The sequence below is a fragment of the Drosophila willistoni genome, unplaced genomic scaffold (genome assembly GCF_018902025.1).
Source record: "Drosophila willistoni isolate 14030-0811.24 unplaced genomic scaffold, UCI_dwil_1.1 Seg492, whole genome shotgun sequence".
Classification (NCBI taxonomy): domain Eukaryota; kingdom Metazoa; phylum Arthropoda; class Insecta; order Diptera; family Drosophilidae; genus Drosophila; species Drosophila willistoni.
The window spans coordinates 237,732-261,413 of NW_025814422.1; the positions used below are offsets into that span (position 1 = coordinate 237,732).

At 39.6% G+C, this 23,682-nt stretch overlaps 1 protein-coding gene across 5 annotated transcripts in view; it reads left to right on the forward strand.

Moving 5' to 3' along the window:
• Window positions 1-23,682, forward strand: part of LOC6652608 (insulin receptor substrate 1) — a 169,464-nt gene that overhangs the window by 102,142 nt on the left and 43,640 nt on the right. For all 5 annotated transcript variants that reach the window (XM_047012987.1, XM_047012986.1, XM_047012988.1 and 2 more), the window contains exons 5-6: window positions 9,340-9,530; window positions 10,518-10,770. In XM_047012987.1, the coding sequence (XP_046868943.1) occupies window positions 9,340-9,530; window positions 10,518-10,770 (444 nt within the window). The remainder of the gene's footprint in view (window positions 1-9,339; window positions 9,531-10,517; window positions 10,771-23,682) is intronic.

Sequence of the window (23,682 nt, forward strand, 5' to 3'; positions counted from 1 at the left end):
CCGTGCAAGTATACAGATATGTCCAATCATTAGTTAACAAGAGTTTTTTAAGTTTAGTAAAGTTTGTCTTGCGAAAACATCGGGTTGGAGGCATCGAGTTATTATGTCGAGACATAACCCCAAAAGGAAGGTCAATGGTTACATCCAGAGTTGTATGAAAGTTGTTTTCAGGGATAACTAAGGGATCAGTCCTGGAAACATCTCACTGGGGACAATGTTAGACAAATACCAGATCTAGTGATCTGTCACGACTATTCCGGACAGAATTTATTTCAGTTGGGGACAACTCAAGCAGACCATTTATTAAACAGGGCAACAGTAATAAAGAAATAAATAATATAAGGTCCAGGCAATCTCAAATAAATTAAGATCTCCCAAAACAACGAGCAAGTCTTTGTCAGAGAGATATGAGGAAACAAGTTGAATGGCTTCCAAATGATGAATGTATACTCCCAAAACGGACTGTGGTGAAATATACCAACAAGTAATATAGGCAGAAAAAGAATTTAAAGAAATTTGAACACAAACAAATTCAATCTCCTGATTGGAAGACTGGACAATTTCAGACGAGAATGCTGAATCAACAGCGATCAAAACACCGCCATAGTCCAATCATGTCTATATGTTAAATTAATTTAGGGGAAAATTGAAGCATCGTCAATATCAGGCTTCAGCCAAGTTTTAGTAAAGGCAAGAATATGAAAGTCAAAAGCTAAACTATCTACATAAAGTCTAGAGAGCCTCTAGCAGAAGCAGGTAACAGGCTAATCGGATCGATCGGCCGGTTGTTCTTTTTATTGTATACTCTTTTACAATCTTTTACAATCAAAAATTTTTGACATATTTGGCCAAAAAATCTGGGGAGACACTTATTTTGAAGGACGGAATGTCCGGAGTATATGAAAAACGGAACTTTTTTTGGGCAATGTTAAGGGCTTGAACTTTGCACAGGATGTAGGCTATGACTTCTATAGAAGTAGTATTGGGAGTAAATAAAAATGAGCTTTTTAGGTGGAACCACAACAAGGGAACTAGAAAGCCAGATACAGCAGTAGCAGCAACAGCAGTTGCAGCAGCAGCTGAAGCAACCAACACTGTACAAGCTCCTCTTGTCACTACAGTCGATATAAATCGGTTCAAGCGCTGCCGGCAGCGCTGCTTGCTGCCTACTACGTCATCATCAAATCAACAGAGCTCACGCATACACACACAGACGCAACGCTACATGAACTGCACGTGTATGCGTAGCGTGCCTTGCTTATGGATGATGGAAAAAGAAGAAAAAAAATGTTTTGTTTGTGTATTGATCAATTGAGTTGCAGATAAAGAAATTTCAAATAGTAAAAGTGTTATTGACAAGGACTGAAAGGGTATATAAACTTGGGCATAGCCGAAGTTAGCTTCTTTGATCTTTTTTTTTATTATTATTTATTTATTTATTTATTTATTTACGTCAACTGACACAGCAGTTGACGAAAAAGCTTAAGCTTAAGACAGATAATAATCAATTGAAGAAGGTAGTTCTTTATACACAACTCACAACCCGATGGAGGTGTTTTATTTGCAGAAGGTGCCAGCTATGCCCCGATTCACAGCCAATGTGGTCAGGGATGAGTTGCAGCCAATCGAAGTCCAGAATATTTTCAGTGGTTTCGCTGTAGATAATTAAAAAGTATAGCGCGAAGAGATGTGACAGAAAGATGAGGAGAAATTAGGTGAGAAAGGTGGTTAAAAGATTGGCGAAAAACACAAAAAGGTTCGTGAAGAGAGTAGTTAGTCAGACATCTACTAAGGTGAATAGGAAAAAAGTTTCTGGTCCGACGTGAAGGAACACAAAATTATAGCGTATCTAGTAAATTGGTAGAAATGACTACGCCGTTGACTAGTTTATGGAGAAATTTATTAATAAGAAAAAGTCTGTCAGAATAAGAAGGTAGGCGAAGACTCGGGTCCCAATTAAGACCGCGTAACGCAAACTTAAGGAATTGCTTCTGTACCGATTCAATACTACGCTGGTAAACATCATATTGCGGGTTCCATACTGGCGAGCAATATTCTAGAGTAGGGAAAACTAACGAAGTGTATAAAACCTTTGTTACATAGGGATCATCAAATTCTTTGGCCCAACGTTTAATGAAGCCAAGAAGTTTGCATGCTCTATTGACAATTGAAGAAATATGAACATTAAAGGAAAGTTTTGGGTCAAACATAACGCCTAAGTCTTTGAATGGTGGTACACAATCTAACAGAACAGACTTAACAGAGTAATGAGCTGGGAACGGAGACAATCGACTCAAAGTCATAAAAGAACACTTAGAGGCATTAAGGTGTATTTTATAAACGTGGCACCAATCACAGAACGCATCGAGATCTGATTGCAAGTACTGTTAAAACGATGGATCATTATGGGTATAACAAATCTTGACGTCATCCGCAAACATGAGCACGCGTGAATGAGACAAGGCCAAAGGCAAATCATTTATAAACAATGTAAATAAGAGTGAACCCAGATGACTGCCTTGGGGTACACCGGACGTAACTCGAACAGTTTTAGATAACGAGGAACGAAAAGACACCTTTTGGGTTCTGCCAATAAGATACGACTTTAACCAAGCCAATAGTTTCGGGGAAAACCCCTTGATTTTAAGTTTCGCGGGAAGCATAGAATGATCAACCGTATCGAAAGCCTTACTAAAGCCAAGTATAAAAAACATCAGTTTGACACTTTTTACGGAAGCCATGGTGTACAAGGGTAGTCAATTCTAAAAGGTTGGTAAGCGACGAACCACCTTTCATGAAGCCATGCTGACAAGGAGAAATCGTGGATCTGGATAGGTGTTGAAGGGAACACGTAATAATTTTCTCAAACAGCTTAGGTATTGCCGAAAGTTTGGCAATGCCAAGGTAGTTAGAAACATCCGATCTGCTACCCTTTTTAAAAAGCGGAATAATAAAAGACCCCTTCCTAACATCAGGAAAGCTGCAAGTCTCACTCGATATAGAGAATAACCAAGATAAAGGCTTAGATAGGAAAATCGAACACATTTTAAGGATGCAACTAGGTATATTATCAGGACCGGGAACGAAGGAAGATGTCATAGATGACAAGCTAGAGATAATACAGTCTTCAGTAATACTAGGAAAAAACATACAATTTAAATGTGGGATTGAAAGGGGATAGGGTGTGGGATCCGAAACAGTAGTACAATAAGTCGACTGAAAGAATTTAGCAAACAGATTTGCAATACCTGAATCATTATTAGCAGTCTGGTCATTAAGTCTGAAGGTGGAAGGTAGTACATTAGAGCGTCTTTTGGAATTAACAAAGTTATAAAATCTTTTGGGGTTCTTATAAAATTCAACCTTACAGCGAACGATATAATTATTGTAGCATTGAGTGTTTAAAAGACAAAATTGAGATTTGGCTATACAGTAATTTGCATAGTCAAGTCGCGAAACAGTTTTTTTAAATCCTTTAAAATATCTCGATTTAATGTTACGGAGATTAGAGAGTCTACGTGTGAACCAGACTGGCGCGCTGGAGACGGTAGAGACATTCACATAAGGAACGCATTTATCAATTAGAGAATTAAGAGCAGACTAGAAAAACTTCACTGCACGATATATATCGCAGCACTCAAATAGAAATGACCAATCATAAGAGAAAATAAGGCTGTTAAGAAGATTGAAATTTGTTTTACGAAAACATCTACGACGAGAATTTGAGATCTTATTAAATGAATTAGTAACGGAATTGTAAGAAATAGTAACTTCAATGGTAGGGTGATAAGGATCTTCAGGTTTCACACGGGGCTGTGTTTGTGATACAGCACTAACAGTGGAATACGAAACAAAGATCAAGGATTCTTTTAGAAGAGTTAAGGAAAGTCAAGCAATGAGTATTCCACCGCCTCGACGATCACGCCAACACGATCAAGCCTATAAGAAATAAAGTTATTAGAAAGAATTTCATTATCCAAAACAGAGGAGTTAAGCCAAGTGTCAGAGTAAGCTAATATGTCAGCTGAAAAGGTTTGGCTATCACAGAACAGGTTCGAGAGCTTGGTAAGAAGTCCTCTTACATTTTGATAATGAATGCAAAGACCAGACCTTATTAGTTTTTTGAAGCAGAAGATAAATTAGGAAGGTGGACAGGCAACGGACGGGAGCCCTTATTGGGCGCAAACTCGTGTACAACTAGGCCCTCTGGCCAAAAATTAGGGTCTGCCATAGCTGAGAAATACTCATTTGGTATTGTAATTTTAAAAGAGGAGATTTCGCGGGGCCTGGAAAACTTTAACTTTTGAACTAAACCCTTAGCATGGCATATATTACCAATGTAAGCTGCCATAGACGACTCAGAAGTATCTGGAGCAAGCCTTGAGATAAATAATTGTTTGCGAAGAGGCACTACTGTTAGTGAAGGCGGAGGAGCATTGGAATCCACAAGTGATTGAGAGCCAGCATGATCCTGTAATTGATCAGAGTTTCCGTGAGGCATAGATTGAGGTACACCGGGGCTAGTACTGCGTACTTCAATCTGAAAAGAAGAGCATAAACAGGGACAAGAAGATGGTGTAGGCGAAGAGGATGGGAGGAGATGTAATAGAGAGTGCTGGCGACTGCTTATGAGGCAACTCAAAGGTTCATTTCTTGGGCAACTTCTCAGAAGGTGGAACTAACTTGAATTGCCACAGTAAGTGTACGTTAGAGTCACACTCGTTAGACAGCTGCTTAGCCAGTTTGCTTAAAGAAAGAAACTTTAAACGAAGATCCCTGTACATACGGCTAAAATCAAGCTGCTGGCTGGCACAAGATGGGCAAGTCCAGCGCATTAAGCTAAGCTCAGGCTTAGACACAGACAAAAATTTGTCGTAGTCGCGGCTGTTGAGGCCAGCACATTTTAAGTGAATAAGATTATCGCAGAGCCCACAAGATGTTGCTCTATACCAGAGGTAGGCGCCCATAGCCCGTGCGGGCACTTTTGCTCGCCAATTGCTTTTTTTGACTTTTGACGAAAGCAGTACTATGTCGCTTTGTTACGCAGCTACACGCAGAAAAATTAATGCTTCACTTTCTTACATGGCAACTTTAAAAATATTTTGCCATTATTTATATTTTGTCCCTATAGGGTAAAAAGTATATTATAATATAAGCGAATCCACATTTTCGACAATGAAATTAATTAAAGATTTAATTCGAAATAGGCTTACTGATAGCCATTCTCCTTCGTATAAAAAGTTATCCAAACAATATAGAAGTAAAGGAAATAGTTAAGTTTCTGAACAACAATTAGGTCGGAATTATTCTTTTTCACTTGCAGTTTAATTTTTTTATTCGTTTCTTCACATACGATTCGCACAGTGTAAAGCAGCTTACGCACACAAGCAAGCGCACGCATACATTGACAGTTTGAGCTGGCTCTCTTTGTGCCTACCCCTGCTCTATACTGATCATCAAAACGATCAGAATGCTTGCAATTAGGTAGACAACAAGCCATTGAAAAGCCAAAAGAAACACAAGGCAAAAAAAAAAAAAAATATATATATATATATAAGAATAAATAGAAAAATTTAAATACACAGCACAAAGATAATTATCGATAAAAAATCAATCATTACAAATAAAACAAAGAGACAGCTGGAGTGCACAGCACAACAGAGAGCGCAAGAACAGGTATAAGCCGAGCTTTGAGAGGCGGCCTTACAAAAGTGATTACGCGGGAGAGAAACTGAGCACAAGCACAAAGCAGAGAGAACAACAAAACCACTAGCACTGATGGTATGATGGGGGCGATGAGGAGAGCAACTGCAGAAGCAATGACGAGAGAGAAAAATACAAAAATTAAATGCACCAAACACTAATCATGCAAAAGAAAAAACTGTTTAATTTGGCAAATTATGGAAATAAAACACAAGGGTGTCAAGCAAACAACACCAGTGAAAGCGTAAACAAACTAAGCACAATTAAAAATTGTGAGAAAACAATAAATATTAATAAAAACTCAGGAGCTATGCAAAAACACGACCGTCACGTCAGAGAGCAGAATGCTTTATAGACGTAGTTGTACAACGCTCAGTACGAACCAGTGGCCCATATGCCACCAGGCCCGGGAATGTTACTAATGACTCTAAGTAAAGTTAGTGTTGCAAACTCTACCCACTCCGACCTAAGGGCAAATGCGTATTCGATATATAAACATAAATTTAACTAAAGAATGAAGTAAGTAAGTCGTCTCGCCGACTTAGGTATACCATACACCAGTAAAGCAAATATTTCAACTTTATTAAACAAATGCATTTTCACATACTTTTTACTAGCATATCTTAGTATCTCGCGCACTCAAGCATACGAGCACCTTAGCGCCCCCACCAGCCAACGGCCAACTCCGGACGGAAAAACGTTTATATGCATAACTCGACTGTTTTTTGTCCGATTTTGATCAAATTTGGTATTTTGCTAGATATTAGATATTAAATTTAAGTGTGCCAAATTTGATTGCATAAGGTAAAAAAATACGGGAGATAATCAAGTTTTTCAAATTACGGGGGCGAAAAAGGGCGTGTCAAAATTTGTATACATAAAAAATGTGTGCATTTACTAAGCGAATATACATACCAAATATGGTGTCTCTAGCTGGAATAGTTTTTGAGATAAACGCTCTTATTAAATTGCGGGGGCGGAAAGGGGCGTGGCAAAAATTTGAAATAAACTTGTTCACTCTACATACTACACGAGTCTACATACAAAATTTGGTGGCTCTAGCTCTTATAGTCTCCGAGATCTAGGTGTTCATACGGACAGACGGACGGACGGACAGACGGACGGACGGACAGACGGACAGACGGACGAACAGACGGACATGGCTAGATCGACTCGGTTGTTGATCATGATCAAGAATATATATACTTTGTGGGGTCGGATATGCTTCCTTCTGCCTGTTACATACATTTTGGCGACTTTAATATACCATTTCACCCTATGGGTGTATGGTATAAATAGAATAAATTAAATGTAATAAGATAATAGGTTACATATAAAAAGAAAACAGGATGGGTTAAAATAAAGATGATTACAATTAATTACGAGCGAGGTAGGACAAGAGCGCAGTTTTTATCGGAAGCGATGTTTCGGAACCGATAACGTGCCGAAGTTTGTTGTAGTCACTACATAGTATACGAAAATATTTGTGCAGAGCAAAGTTAGTTGTGCAAGTAAGAAGTATAAGCGGTGTGTAATTGCGGATCCTTCTAGATGGAACAGATATATAAATTTGGCTCAACAGCTCGGAAGAGTCAATCTCACAGTTAAAAAGTTTTAATTGTGATTATCTTTAACATTAAGTTACAACAAGAAACACCTACTTATTTTACACGTTCGCACACTGTGACGTTGAGCTACACACTGAATTGTCCCTAATAAATGCCTGTATAAATGCGCGCAGTTGTCTGTATCTACCTTATAATTAAGGTTATATTTGTCGGGGTATTTATTATGTGCAGCATCTCCAAAGTATAACGTTTGTTGTAATATTGTTCTTGGTCTATTGTGTTTACTTCGTCAAAATTTGGGGAATGTCCACTGGCATCACAGGCCATAAGTGCCGTTTTATGTACATTGTAGTGTTGACGAAGTTTGTAGTCAGATCTATGTTGTGATAGTCTAGTTTTTAGCATCGATTTGGTCCCTATATACATTTTATTACAGTTTTCTTCATTGGTCCTGTTGCATCAATCGCGTCCATTGTACCAATCTCGCTTTTTGTCCTGTTGAAAATACTCCGTAACGTGTTGTTGGGTCTATGTGCTATTTGTTCTGTGACATAGCAACCCGAGTTTGCTAATCTTTCCGACAGTTGTGGGACATATGTGACGGACATAAAGCGTTTTCTCGAAACCTCTTTATTGGTTTTCTTATTGTGAGATTTAAGTAATGTCCTTATGGTGTGGTTTGGAAAGTCATTATCCTTTAAAATTCGTCTTATTTCTTCCTTCGTTTCTTCATGAAAAATTGGGTCCGATATGTTGAGCATCCGTTGTATCGACTTCGTTCCATTATCATCGACTTCGGATGTTTAGAGTTAAAATTGATGATTCGTCTTGATGCTGTTGTTTTTTTGTACCAGTTTAATTTTAGCTCGTTTGCTCGTCTGTGTATTGATGCGTCTAGAGATGTCAATTTGTTGTCATTTTCTAACTCTATTGTAAACTTTATGTTTCTGTCAAATAAATTTAGGTTGTCAAGTGTGTTTTGGATCTCGTCTTCTTTAATTATGGCAAAAAGGTCATCTACATATTTCGTCATAACTCTAGGTGGTCGCTGTAGTGTTTTCATCATTTTGTCTAAAAATAAGAGCTCTTCTATTATTGGTGACGATGGTGAGTCTATAGGCATTCCTTTTAGTTGTGTATATATGTATTTTGTCCTTGTGTTTAAAATAACTGTTCTCTTGTATACAAAGACGTACTATTTCCATGAATGTTAATTTTGGAATGTTAGTGTGCGCTTTTATTTTTATCCACTTTTTCCTAATAGTGTCAAGTGCCAATGATATATGTCCGTCCGTCTATGCAAATCAACTTTACACTGCCGTCTTAAAAACTATCGGGATAAAACCTTATATTACTTATAGCCCGGAGAAGATAAAGTATGAAAATTGTCAGGATCGGACCACTTTATTATATAGTTATATAAGAAAAATAGCAGAAGAATTTGAAATATTCCAGTGATTCACTATTATAATAGTTTTGGATATAAAACGTCACATCCCAAATTTTAATCAGATCGAATAAATAGAACACAAGTTACAGCTCTACTACGTCATTGCTTGAAATCCACAGAGCAGCTGAGCACACGCATACACACACAGATACAACGTAAGTTACAGAGAAAGAAGTTGGAATATGTAAAAATACTATGGCCAAGGACTGCAAGGGTATATAAGCTTAGGCACAGTCGTAGTTAGCTTCTTTAATATTTTTTGTTTTTTTTATAGTTAAAAATTAGTCTAAAATTCGTCCAAAAAATGTAACTTTTACTTTAAAACCCTGCCAAAAAAAAGGAAACAAACGATTGTCATAAAAATGAATATTTGTTAGTTTTGTATATATAGTAATGTTCGTATCAAATTTGATCAATATCTGGAGACTACATCATATAGCTTCTATAGAAACAATCGGTGGTAAACAGTGACTTTGATCAATAACTTCCTTATTTGCAAAATTAAAAATTGACTTTCTGCTAACTTTACTTGTTATATGTATGCATATGCCTTATAAGTATTTAACTTCATTCTTTAAAATTCACCTAGTCAATTAACATATTATATTTCATTTACAGTGCGATGTCTGCTAAATCTGAACCAAACATGAACGTATTAAACGTTTATCCAGGTGGAAGATCTGATCTAGTTCCTGAACCTATGAGAAAACGTTCATCATCAGCAAATGAAGCATCTAAACCAATCAACGTGTTACACAAGCGACAAAATGTTTTTGATGTAAGAAGTACTGCATCTCCCCATAATTATGGTAAGTGACGTTTACAGCATTAGATTTGTACGTTGGATAAAAAAAATTGAAACTAGTACAATTTGTAAATAAATTTTTAAGTATATATGTATATATATATTTCAATCCGTGGCAGCGCATTTGCTGAGACTCTTTGAAAAAAACGGTTTGCGGTGAGCACGATGGTGGGTTAAACGGAAAAAATTAAATTGCTTCTAAAAGCTAAAAGATATCCGCTAGTAATAAAGAAGCGTTTTTGTCGGAACAATTTTTTCTCGGACAAATTTTTAGTTCTAAAAAAAAAAAATTTTTTTTTAAAACCCTTTGACGACCTGCTTGTACTATTTTTGTGAAAAATTTGAAAACGAGCGGTGAAGTGGCTTTCTCGCTAGAGTGCTCACCGACTTGAAAAATCCTGTTTTTCAAAAAATCGACTTAAAGTTTTATTACACTTAAACAGCTTTACTGAAGGCTAAACAGTTGAAGCTCTATATCTTTGTCTGTTTTATTCCGATTTACTTCAAATTTTCACACAACTTTCTTCAAATGCTAACGATTAAAAAAAATGTTTTACCCCCTTGAAAATTTACAAATAATTGTTGTGCTACATACTTCAATTCTCCATGTATGGACTTGGTTTAAAAGAATCGACATTTTGCATTCATACCCGTAAATAATTTGCTTTGTTCAACTGTTTTACCTGCCCAGACTCGTTTGATGTTGAGGCTAATCGGAAGTTTGTGGTTTATTATTAATCATGATTAATTAAACTCGTATGCACTCTTTGGCATGCACAAACTTTCAGAAATGTATACACATATAATTAACAAACATGATTAGTGTTGTTGTTTTCCACTTAAATAGCGAGTTTGTCACTGATCCGTTAGTTAAATAAATGTGAGAATTTTCAAAATAGGAGTAAATGTCTTTCACAACTAAGTCGGCGCGACGACTTATTTATTTTAGCTAATAACTTATTATACATTGTGAAATAAATTTTTCTTAAAGGGTATGGACGAGAGAGATGCGATAGTTTGCCGACAAGAAATATAACTTTTATTGACAGCAGCCACCAAACATACATTGTCTCAACTAGTGGTGTCAGAAGCAATTCCATATCTGGTGGCCGTCCACAATCAGCCAATAGGCATATTACCAGCTCACCATTAAACACTCCAATGAGATGCTCCGAGTCTGAAGAATCTTCTATAAGTATTGATGAATCTGATGATCCCGGAAGCTTTTGCCATTACCGATTAAAGTAAGTTGGTTTTCTCAACATTAGTCTTACGCCTTGATTATGCTGGTTTACAACAAATAATGTCATTGAGAGTTTTATTCAAATATTCATAAATATATATCTTGTAAACTATAATGGGTAGCAACATACATACGAAGTATCGGTGAATTATCTATTTTAAGAAAAGGCCAATAAAAAATCATACTTTAATTCTTTTGAATTTATTTACTATACTTGTATTGCTTAATATACATAACATGATTTTTTTTTCTAATTTTCTTAAAGAAACTTAAAATATTTAATCAAGAAAGTTTATTTCATATGAAATAAGTATATTTTAAAAAAAATGGGGACAAAATTTATAATTTGTTGTCTTAACCAAGCATTTTTATTATTCGATAGTAATTATTGTTTCCTTTATATATGTATAACTATATATATATCTGCATTTGTTGTCGTAGGCATTAGTAGAGACTTTCCCGCATGTCCAAAGGCTGCCCGAACCATCCACGATCCTGCACTGTGGTTACACATATGTCATGCCTTACGTGGTTGCTTTGTATCTCACCAATATTATTTAACATATCAAGTTAATCTAGGTCTAGGTTCAATTTTCTTCAAATCTTAAGACGTGTGTGCAGCTGCACGATGATAGAAAAATAATTCAATGAGGAAACAGTAATGAAAAAAAAATTATTCGTTATCCACAATCGTTTCCATTATACCCGACGAAAACTTCTTTTTCGAATTGCTTCATCAGGAGAAACTCCACCTACGTCGGGGTTCGAACTCGAGAACAACAGAATTGTAGATTTAGTGGGTCTCCACTGAGCCACCGAGTAATGAGTAGCAATGCAAATGTAAGATGTAAGAGTTTCCAGATAGAAAGTACTTTTCAATACCCCTTATTTGAATATCTGGAAATTACCATATTATAACTTCTTTGGTTTAATTTAAAAATTCCCAGTAACCACTGGGGTGTAGATCTTTACTCTATACCAATAAAGCCACTGGTCAACCATTCTCGAATAAATTAAATTGTTTTTGTATGCAGACGCAATAACCAGATGGCTGATACTGCTGCTTGGATTGGAAGAGAAGCGACTTAACATGATTACAGTAAAGCTATATCAGGACGATTGTTATAGCAGTATATAGTAAGCGAACAAAAGCCACCAGCTTCAGATTTTGCACCTAACTTCCCAAGCCTTTGCTTTGGGATATGTGCCATTGGCTTTGGCTGTTTGGCACGACAAGGCATTCGGTTAATTTTATGAGCCGCAGTAATAGCGCATTTAGCAAACTGCCGCGCATTTGCTCCCAGAGGATGCGATCCATTTGCTCTGCGACTTTTTTTTTGCTAAGGCTTATACGGCGCTGTAGTCTAATGCAGAATCCCAGAGCTCTGCGAGAAATGTCAAGCTCCTGGTTGCAAATTTTTTCAAAACCCAGAATGCATTTACTAAGAGCGAAATGTAAGGTGTAACAGTTGCCATATAGAAAGTACTTTTCAATAATTCTTTTGACTAAAATTTTTATTTTTCCCCAAATGCTAGGTATGAAGTTATATAGCATTTCAATAACGTATAGCCTAGCGGAAAGCATATGTAAAAATGTCGTTGTCTCTTAAAATATAATTTACCCGTCTACTGGATATATTCAGCTGTACCTGATTTCAGTAAACGACCTGTCTCCTACAGCAATTACACTGTGATAGTTGAAAAAAACTACATAAAACTCAATGATTTCACCCATTTCGGCTCTAGCAAATAGAACGGCATAATTATTTTTGTAAGTTGTCATGATGGTTTCGTATCAAATTATTTTTGGAAGTTTTTCATCAATTTTCAAGTTTGAATTATCAGGATCGGACCACTATATCATATAGCTCTAGAAGAAACATTTTCATAAACATTGGAGTATCCGCATGAAATTTTCTAATATGATATAAAACCTCAGATCCCTCAAATTTGATCGGATAAATAGAACACAAGTTACAGTCAATATAAATCGGCTTAAGCGCTGCCGGCAGCGCTGTTTGCTGCCTACTACGTCATCATCGAATCAACAGAGCACATGCATACACACACAGACGCAACGCTATGTGTATGCGTGCGGTGCTTTGCTTAGGGAATGATGGAAGAAGAAGAAGAAAAATGTTTCGTTTGTGTATTGATGAATTGAGTTGCTGGGAAAGAAATCTCAATATGTAAAGATATTGTTGCCAAGGACTGCAAGGGTATATAAACTTCGGCATAGCTTCTTTGATATTTTTATCCTACACGGAGTCTGCTTGTATGGTCTGGATTACATGGGTGGCAGGATAAGCGAAAAGTGCAAAACTATTTTGGGAATTTTTCTTTTATTTACCCTTAATACCATCCGAGGCAAAAGATAAATATATTTAACGCACACCGACGCAAACAGTTCACCCATAGAAATTTGAGAATGCTGGGGCAAGTCTGCCGAAGACAGGTGTCTCAAATGAAATGTTAAGCAAGGCGAATCTTTTAGAAAAATTGTCAATACTTGATGGAAACTATTTCCGATGCTGTTGAAGAGAAAATGCATAAGTTAAATGTACAATAATTCGAGAATTATTGCAATGAAATTAACATACATTAATCTCTCGAACACACACACACATATAATTTATTTTTCGCACACGCGTAGGGGTTAAGATGCACTCCCCAATTGGGTTATTTAAACTTGGACAAATACGTCCGATCAGTTGGAATTGACGAGAAGGAAAGAAACATACGCTGTCCAATAAGTTTTTTTGTCTTATTTTTCTTATTGTTTTTCCAAACTCCATTTATAAAAAAATAATGTAAAGCAATGTAAAACAAACCGATCAGCTGTGTGGCGTTGCCACTTAGTTGATTCTTTTATCAGCTGGTTACCTAAATTTCGATTCTCACCACTTTAGCGAATATCAATACCAACAACAAAAATACTAAATAATTGACATCTGTTGAATTTTAAAATAACTGAAATTCCTGTACATTACATATTACTTATGCGCTGTACTGTTTATTTATTTCTATGCGGTATTTTAAAGTAGATTGGGTCTTGGTATATTTGTATTTTTTATGTCACAATGTATTAACTGAATGTTATTCTCTTTAAATTATGATGATGGTAGGTTAGATATGCGCTACACCTCAATTTTTTTAAAAATAACGTAATACATGCAGTCATGGTGTTAATATATTGTGTTTTGGAGGTGTAAAATGTATAAAAATGTGTTATTTCTATTTTTATACCCTTGCAAAAAGGGTATATTAAATTTTGTCAGAATTGTGCAGCGATAGAAGGACGCATCTCCGACCATATAAAGTATATATATTCTTGATCAGCACGACGTCCATCCGTCCGTCCGTCGGTCTTGATCAACGCAAACTCCTCCTATACCGCTGGAGCTAACGAGCTGAAATTTTGCATATACTGCAGGCGTTGTATGTCTCGGATTCAGCCGGATCGGACCACTATATCATATAGCTCCCATACAAACGCCAAAGTCACGAACAGTGATATAACTTGTGAACTAGTGAAAAACTTTGTTATTTTCTAATCAAAATAGATTTTTCAAGGGATACTCTCATATTTGAGGCAAAAAGGCTTGATAAAATTAACTCTACATGTTTAATATGTTCCTATATTGTTTTTAAAAAAATGATAACGTCATCTATATAAACAAAGCAATATATTCCGATGTGTTCCCGCAAAACATCATCGATGGCCCTTTGAAACACACTGGGGGCGTTTTTGAGTCCGAAAGGAAGGCGACAAAATTCAAATTTTCCACCGCTAACAGAAAAAGCTGTTTTTTCTTGATCCCGCTCTGCTAGCTCGATTTGGTGAATTCCAGATTTTAGATGAAGTGTTGAAAAATAATTAGAACCGCCCAGATTGGATACAATGACTTCGATGTTTGGAGTAGGATACGAATCCTCGATTGTTTTTCCATTTAATTTTCTAAAATCTATAACCAACCGTTTCTACCTAATTCCGTTTTCATCGTATGGGGATCTCGATGGCCTAATAATGCCATCGTCGAGCAGTAATTGTATTTCATTATTGACAAACGACCTAACACTCATAGGGTACGGGTATAATTTAAAATGTGTTGGCTCTTCATCTCTTGTTCGGATTGTTGCAACAATATTAGTATTGTAGGGAATCTTCTCATTAGGATCGGCGAAAACCCCGAATTTTCGCTTTATCATTTTATGAAAAGGTTCCTTTATGGCAGAAGGCACTGCCTCAGCTTGTAACTGTAAATGACTCACATCTTGGCCTACCAAAAACTGAATAAGTTCACTGCCAGAATCATAAGTAATTACTTTGGTTTTGAAATTCAGAGTCGCGTTAACATTTTTTAATAGATCAGGTCCTATAACACCATCGAAAGATGCCAAATTCGGGAGAATAAAAAAGTCTGAAGTTACACCGAACAAGTTAATTTTACATTTTTGAGTTACTGAGGTAGTTCCATGAATGGATTTTACAATACTTTATCGCCTAGCCGTATACCCTTTAGCATAGGTAATGGTTTGATATAGCTTCTCGATGCGCCCGTATCGATCAGCAACTTTATTTCTTTCCCCCTACATATATACGTATCCATGGCAGGAGGGAACTACCCCTAAAAAATTAATCTCGTCATCTTCTATCTCTGCAACCTCTTGTTCTCCAAGCTCGTTGTATGCTGCGTCAGAGTCAGGCTTCTCTTAGATTAGTTCTAGAGCTTTGACGATATTAACCCACTGCTGAGTTTCAAGGTTTTGTCTACCTGATTGGCCTCGGGCTAAGTGCGCGGTGTTTTGTCTGAAACGTGACGTGGAAGGGTCAACATCCATTGGTTCGCCCAAAGATTGTACGACACCCGGCGTGCTGTTACTTTTTTGCGATACCCGGTTGTCAGTCACGGTCCTATTGGTCTGTGCTACGACATTGGTATCGCTACCTAAGTTTGGTTGTCTATTAGAAAAATATGGATTGCGATGACCTGGAGCTGAATCTGAGTTAATAATTTTTTGTGTTGGTTGCCTGTTCCTTACAGGGATTTCAGCACTACCCTTTGCAAAATGCGAAGCAAAAGTATAACGCTCATGATTTGCTCCGACTTCTTGTGCTAATGCACATGGTAAATCAGTAGGTCTTGATGCAAAAACTATATCGCATAGGGGCTTTTTTAGTCCTGATATAAATACTCTTAAAGCGTCTCCTCTATATTTTTCGTTTATTGCATCAGCAATATCTGTTTCATAGGTCATAATGGACTTGTTAGTTAACAGAGTCAATTTCTTTTCTATCTCATCATAAAATTTGAGAATTGTCGTTGCTCCCTGTCTTAAAGTAGACAGTTCCTGTTCGATTAGATAAGCAGGGCGCTTATCCGAGTAAGTAAAGTCCAGCCTAGCAATTATGGCATCAAAACTGAGCACTGTACTAAAAGATGATTGTTGAGTTTGGCGCTAAGGTTCGATGTTTTAGCGGGCCCACAAGAAAACACTCCACTTTTCACGTGATACTTCATTTATTTCTTCCACGTGTATTTCTTATGCTAATGGGGTGTGTATGGTGTGTGTGCCGTATGCGAGTCGTTATTATGCGAGCCGTTTGTAAGCGAGCCGTTTGTAAGCGAGCCGTATGTAAGCGAGCCGTTTGTAAGCGAGCCGTATGTAAGCGAGCCGTTTGTAAGCGAGCCGTATGTAAGCGAGCCGCTATAAATTAATCGCCCTTACTCGCGATTGTAACCAAACTGTTCTGTCCGCCGCTTAGTAACAAGCATAGAACCTAACATGTAAGCTTAAAGCGCAAGATGCAACGGTTAATTTCCCAGCACGTAGGCTGGTGCTTAAGAATAAGTATGAAAATGAAAGAGAATGAGTGATATGGGTTAACCCATTGGTGGCTGCGTCGGGTCTGCTGGGCAGTTAGCGAATTTCGGCGGCAACATTCCCCCCCCCAGTAAAGCTGCTCTCTTCAGGGGGTTGCTTTGCTCCAAAACAGCCGACGTCTAATACAGCTACTTTAGCCACGGGCCGTTGAAGAGTCCCGTTGGCAGTTCTGATGATCACTCGACGCACCTGGTTGTCTTTGGCCAGGATTGTTTGCTCGACTATACCTTTTGGCCATCTATTTCGGGGCAGAGTCTCGTCCAATATTACAACGACGTCTCCAGCTGCTATTGGTGGTCTCTTCGTAAACCATTTTCCTCGCCTGGCTAAATCTGGCACGTATTCGCGTACCCATCGTCGCCAGAATTGATCGGCGAATTCTTGTACAGCTTGCCACATGTGCTGTACGGTATGTGTGGTTTCGAAGACTGGTTTATAGCCGCTTGCTGATCCTAGTAGTAGATGGTTAGGGGTGATAGCCTCGTCGTCTTTGCTGTCCAGAGAGACAAAAGTAAGCGGTCTGGAATTTAGGATGAATTCCACTTCCCAGAGTGCGCTTTGTAGGCCCTCGCTGGTGAATTTTCTCGCTGGGCAGATTGCGTAGAGTACAGTCTTGACGGAACGAACAAGTCGCTCCCATGCTCCCCCCATATGAGGAGCGGCTGGTGGATTAAATTTCCATTTGATGTCATCGAACGCCGGTTGCACGGCGTTGAAGTTGATCGTCTGCGCTTTGTCACAGATAATCTTTTCAGCAGCTTTGAAGTTAGTGCCATTGTCGCTGTAAATTTCTCTCGGGGTCCCGCGCCGATTGATGAAGTTTCGGATGCACATTATGCACGATGCAGTGTCCAAAGAGCACGCCAGTTCTATATGCACTGCCCGTATGGTTAGGCAGGTGAAAATAACGCCCCATCTTTTTTCGCTTCGCCGTCCTACAGCAACCAAGAAGGGCCCGAAGTAGTCGATACCGACGTAAGTGAAGGGACGTTGGTAGGCAGCCAGCCTGGCGATGGGCAAGGGAGCCATTTGCGGTGGAACAGGCATGGCGCTCTCATTTTTACAGCGTTGGCAAGACTTCCGCATGCCTTTGTATAAGACTCGTAGGCGTGGTATGTAAAACATGCCTCGAATCCTGTTAATACACGTCTCATGGGATGTGTGGTGCATTTCCTGATGATTCACTATGAGCCGAGTAATGTGGTGCCCATATGGGAGCAGTATTTGGTTTTGGCCGTTTAGGTTTTCTGCTCGCCCTCGGGTACGTAGGAGCTGGTTTTCATCTAGAAAGATATTCAAACATATGAGTTTAGAATTTGTTTTTAAAGGTTTACCTCTCGTTAAGTTGCGAATTTCTGGGTTGAATTCAGATGACTGCGCATGCCGCAGTAGGAGTGTGCGTGCCTGCTGAATCATCTCGTAAGACACCTCTGTAGGTGGCGATGCCTTCTTTTGTTTCGCTTTTAGTTTCTCAATGTAGAGAATAAAGCGCGCTAAAGCTCGATATAGCCTGCGCCAGTCGGAAAAATATTCCGCGTTAAGTTTTAGCTCCATCGGCGAATTGTCGATGAAGAGTATGTTATGCCTGACTTCAGCATTGTTTGGTGGCCCCAAATCATCGCATTTTGGCCACTCGTGTTGATCCTGCAGCAAATAGTCTGGACCGTGTAGCCAAGTTTTATATTTATTGGCGTTGTTTGTTTTAGTAGCAAGATCTGCAGGGTTAAGGTTGGTTGGAACCCAGTTCCATTGGCTAACGTTTGTGAATTCCAGTATTTCGCCCACGCGGTGCATGACGAATTGCTGAAACTTTCGTGGATCCATACGAAGCCATTTGAGAACAGTCTTTGAGTCGGACCAATAACAACTCGAGTTAATTGACAAACTTAGATTGCGTTGGATTCGGTTACTCAGCTTTGCTCCGATAACTGCGGCCTGCAGTTCCATCCTTGGTATAGATAGTGGACTCAACGGTGCCACTTTCGCCTTGGAGGCCACGAAGCTGAGGTAGGTTCTTTCCCCCTGGCGTATCCGAAGGTAGCAGACTGCTGCGTATGCCAATTCGCTGGCGTCAACGAACGTGTGTAACTGGACATCATGGATTTGATCGCTGCTGTTGAAATAACATCTCGGGATGGTCAATCCGGCGATTGTTGTAAGGATCCGTTTCCATCGTATCCATTTGGGTAACAATGCGTCGGGCAAACCAGTATCCCAGCCAATGCCGCTTCTCCAGACTTCTTGCAGTAGGATTTTCAGCTCTATTGTAAAGCATGAGATGAAGCCGAGTGGGTCGTACATTGACATAAGTACTTGCAAGAGCTCGCGTTTGGTTGGTGTTTTGTCGCTGTCTAAAACGTTGCGCTTCAGCCTGGCGAACTTGCAGATGAATGTGAATACGTCGGAGTTCGGCATCCAATATAAGCCGAGTACCTTTTCTGTTGCGGTAATTTCGACAGCTTCGGGGAGTAGCGAATCGCTCTTTAGTATTCGTAGGACCTCCTTTGAGTTCGAAGACCAATTGCGTATGTGGAAACCACCTGCTGCATGGATGTCTCTGACTTGAGTTGCGATGTTTCCGACTTCCACGTAGTTGTCGCCGCTCTATATAAAATCATCCACGTAGTGGTAGTCCTTCATGGCTTGTGCTGCTTGAGGGTACTGTTGGCAGAATCGATCTGCATTTTTGTCACGAATAAAGTGTGCAATGCAGGGTGCGCAATTGATTCCGAAAGTAAGCGCTTCCATAACATAGACGTTAGGCTCTTGCCTCTCGGATTTGCTGTCGAACCACAGAAACCTTTGCGCATGGGTGTCTGCTGGTCTCACTCGGATCTGGTGGAACATCTCAGCGATATCGCCACAGATCGCCACTCGTCCCACTCGGAATGAGAGTAAGAGGTCAAACAGGGAGTTTAGGAGATCTGGACCACTCCAGATGTAGTCATTCAGGGCCTTGCCGCCGGATTGGGCGGCTGCGTCCCATACAAGCCGGACCTTCTCTGGTTTATTTGGATTTTTAGTTATGAAGGTTGGTAGATACCATGTCCGTCTGTTTGGTGCAGCTATTTCCTCCGGCGTCAGCATGCGAGCATAGCCCTTTTCGACGAGGTTTTCGATTTGCTTGGTGATTTGCTCCTTCAACTGTGGTTGTCGGGAAAATTGCTTTTGTAGGCATTTAAGCCGTTTTAGTGCGTTTGCGTAGCTATCAGGTAATAAAACTTCAGGGTCTTTCCACATTAGACCGACCTCGTACCTGCCGTTCTTCAAGACGGTAGTAGATTCAAGTCTGGTTAGAGCTTGAGTTTCTTCTGGTGATGATAGCGGTTTTGCTGTGGTAGCGTCTAATGAGAACGCTTGTTTGATGATCTCATGCAGCTTGGCGTCTGCGTCTCGGCATCCACACATGTGAACGCTGACATTAGCTCTAGTGGCCCTTGATGGCGTGGAGCTTTGTAGTGCCCATCCCAGTCGCGTCTTCGACGCTATTGGTTGGTGCCATGCCCCCTCTTTGATTTTAAGGGGTACGGCGAGGTTAAAGTTATTTGTGGCGATTAGGATGCTTGGGCGTGCGTTGGTGTATGATGCTATCGGTAGTCCCGCTAGGTGGGGGAATTCTTTGGCGAGAGCCCTTATGTCGATAGACTGTACAGGTAGATCCAGGGTATCTACACTGTGAACCTCTTCCAAGTAGAATTGATTGCCATTATGTGGATTGGCAACCGTAAGCGTGACACGTTCCGATGCATTTTCTTCGCGTGTCGTATCGTTGGTCCATTTTAGGCACAGTGGATCTGGAACGCCTTTTAAGCCGAGTTGCTTAAAGACCTTGTTGTCGATGAGCGTTAGTGCCGATCCCTCATCTAGAAATGCAAAAGTGTTAGTGACTTTCGTTTTATTGATGATTTGTATTGGAATGACACGGAAATATGTTGAGCCAGACTCTCTGGATCGTTGGGTGTGCTTGCCCTCCGGCGTATGCACGTTGGTGACCATAGCTGGTCTGTTTGGGCTGCTAGATTTCGCAGCCTCTGGCATCGGCTGCATCTCATGGATCAATGGGTGATGTTTGCTTCGGCAGCCTCGTATGCCGCAAACCTTTTCACGTTGGCACTTTTGGTGATGACGGTTTAGGCATTGTTGGCAGAGCTTGTGATTTTTCAGAAAAGACATCTTTCGTTGATGTGGCGTGGCTTTGAACGATGGGCAGCTGTGTATTTTGTGCCCAGGTTCGTTACATACGACGCACGTAATTTCCTTGACCTGCTCTTTAGGTGCCTCTGTGTGATGATTTAGGCTTCCGCTCTTCTTATGGTAAAGCGGCGATGTTACCTGGCTTGCTGCTTCAGCTATGTCGTAGATCCATTTGCTAAAAGATTCCATTGATGGTACCTTAGTGTCTTTGGGAAACATTGCCCACTGCAGCTTCAATTGTGTGGGGAGTTTCTCTAGTAGCTCTTGTACGAGCATTGGGTTTTGCATGTAACCTGTGAGTCCACATGCTTCCATCGTTGAGTAGATGTTTCGTACACACAGTGCGTATTCGATAAGTGGTTCAAGCTTATCTTTTATTGCGGGTAGTTGCCGCGTTTTTTCCAGTAAGTTGTGCAAAATATGCTCTGGCCGACCGAAACACATACGTAATGTTTGTATGATTTCAGGGACCATTGCTGGTAACAGGAGTTTGGATTGAACTAACTCACGTGCTTTTCCCTTCAGGCTAGCTTGCAGCCGCATAAGATTTTCTGCATTCGTATACCCAGCGATTTCCGTACTTGTCTGAAAACTACTGTAGAATAGAGGCCAGTTCTGAGGATTGCCATCAAATGTTGGAAGCTCTTTCGGTATCGCTTGACGGGCTGCAAGTTGTGCCGCGCTTGGAATTGCCGTGTTTAGGTCTATGTCCATTCGCACTTTACTTTCTGGATAGTACGATGCAGCCCTGGTTTGAGTATTTGTGAAATTCCAGGGAGCCATCGGCGTAGCACTTAGGTGCGGTTGTTCGCGTGTCGTAGCACGCGTGTTGTTTGAGGTTAGGAACGGCAGCTGCGGTGCCTCGTGATCGTAATGCCACGTGTCACGCACAGCTGAGTGTGTGACCATCGCTTTTTGTTTGGCAGAAGTAAAAATAGGAATAGCCGTCCTAGCTGTGTCCGGGAATACTTTTGGCGGGCATAGTCCAAAGTCCCGATCCGGTTCTGGTAGCGGCGCCGTTGGTTTTGCTGGTGACGAAGTAGCCTGAGGTTCGCCTGCTCGTGTGGTATTTCCGAGGTTCTGCAGGGCGTTGCTCAATATGGTTGTGATGACTTCCGATGACACGTTGACGCAGTCGCAGTTCCAGCTGTTCTCAGATTTCTCGTCTATTACTCCAACGCAGTCGAAATGATACCAGGAACAGCATCGATTGCATTGCACCATGCGGTCATTGTCTTCCTGCATGCATTTCTTGCAATGATATATTCCACTTGATAAGTCTTTTGTTGCCATGGTTTACCAATGAGTTTATACTTTTAAGCGATGTTGATTAGTTATGTGACCTATGTAGGTCGTAAACGGTTGACCGTTGAGGTTATGTATCACAATTTAGTGATTGGTTATGCAATCATCGAGGTTAACCTCTATATGATTGGCGTGTAGAACCGTGGGTTGACCCGTCGAGTTGAGTTAAATAATTAACTTTTCCGGTTCATTTAGTGGTTTACCACTGTAAGATTAATTTATGGAATTAATCTGTAGAATTAATTTTTAGAATTAATTCATTGCCTTTATGGCGTAATTTATAGAATTAATTTATAGAATTAATTCCTGGCATAATTTATAGAATTAATTTATAGAATTAATTCCTGCCATTAATTTATAGAATTGTTGAGTTTGGCGCTAAGGTTCGATGTTTTAGCGGGCCCACAAGAAAACACTCCACTTTTCACGTGATACTTCATTTATTTCTTCCACGTGTATTTCTTATGCTAATGGGGTGTGTATGGTGTGTGTGCCGTATGCGAGTCGTTATTATGCGAGCCGTTTGTAAGCGAGCCGTTTGTAAGCGAGCCGTATGTAAGCGAGCCGTTTGTAAGCGAGCCGTATGTAAGCGAGCCGTTTGTAAGCGAGCCGTATGTAAGCGAGCCGCTATAAATTAATCGCTTACTCGCGGTTGTAACCAAACTGTTCTGTCCGCCGCTTAGTAACAAGCATAGAACCTAACATGTAAGCTTAAAGTGCAAGATGCAACGGTTAATTTCCCAGCACGTAGGCTGGTGCTTAAGAATAAGTATGAAAATGAAAGAGAATGAGTGATATGGGTTAACCCATTGGTGGCTGCGTCGGGTCTGCTGGGCAGTTAGCGAATTTTGGCGGCAACAATGATAATACACCGTCAGCAGCACCTCTAATTTTATTTCTAATTATTGTTACCGCCTGAAAATGTCGTGAGCTTCCATCAAATTCTTTGAAAATCTCGTACAAATTATGTGCCGCCTCTCGCCAAGACACATATGACCCGGGTTGGCCGGAAAATTCGGGAAGAGTTTTCACAGCATCGAGCGTTTCCTCACATTTTATTCCAGGAACAATTTTTACTTTTTCCCACTTTTACGCTGTCGGCTTATTAGTAATGCCGTTTATTTGATTTTTAATATTGTTTAATTCGTTTTCAAACTCTCTTCGAGTATTTTCAACTGCTTCCCCTACTAACAATCTAACCTGATCTGCATTCATTTTTAAGCTAATCTCGTTTAAATTTAGTTGTCCGAAAAAATATTCTAGTTCAAGCAAGGAAGAGTCGCACATGAAGAATTATAGTTCATGTTTTTTTTTACAAAAAAAAAAATGAAATGAAAATTGAAATAATTGTTGGAAAAAAAATTATTTTTTTTTTGCACGTGTTGGAGAAAATTCATACACTGTGAGCAGAACACTTACAAAAAAATTGATGAATTTTAATTTCTTTATTCAGTTTTGCGAAGATTTTTCCGTAGTTTCCAGTTTTCCGTTGTTACAGGTTTTTCCGTTGGTACAGGTTTTTCCGTTG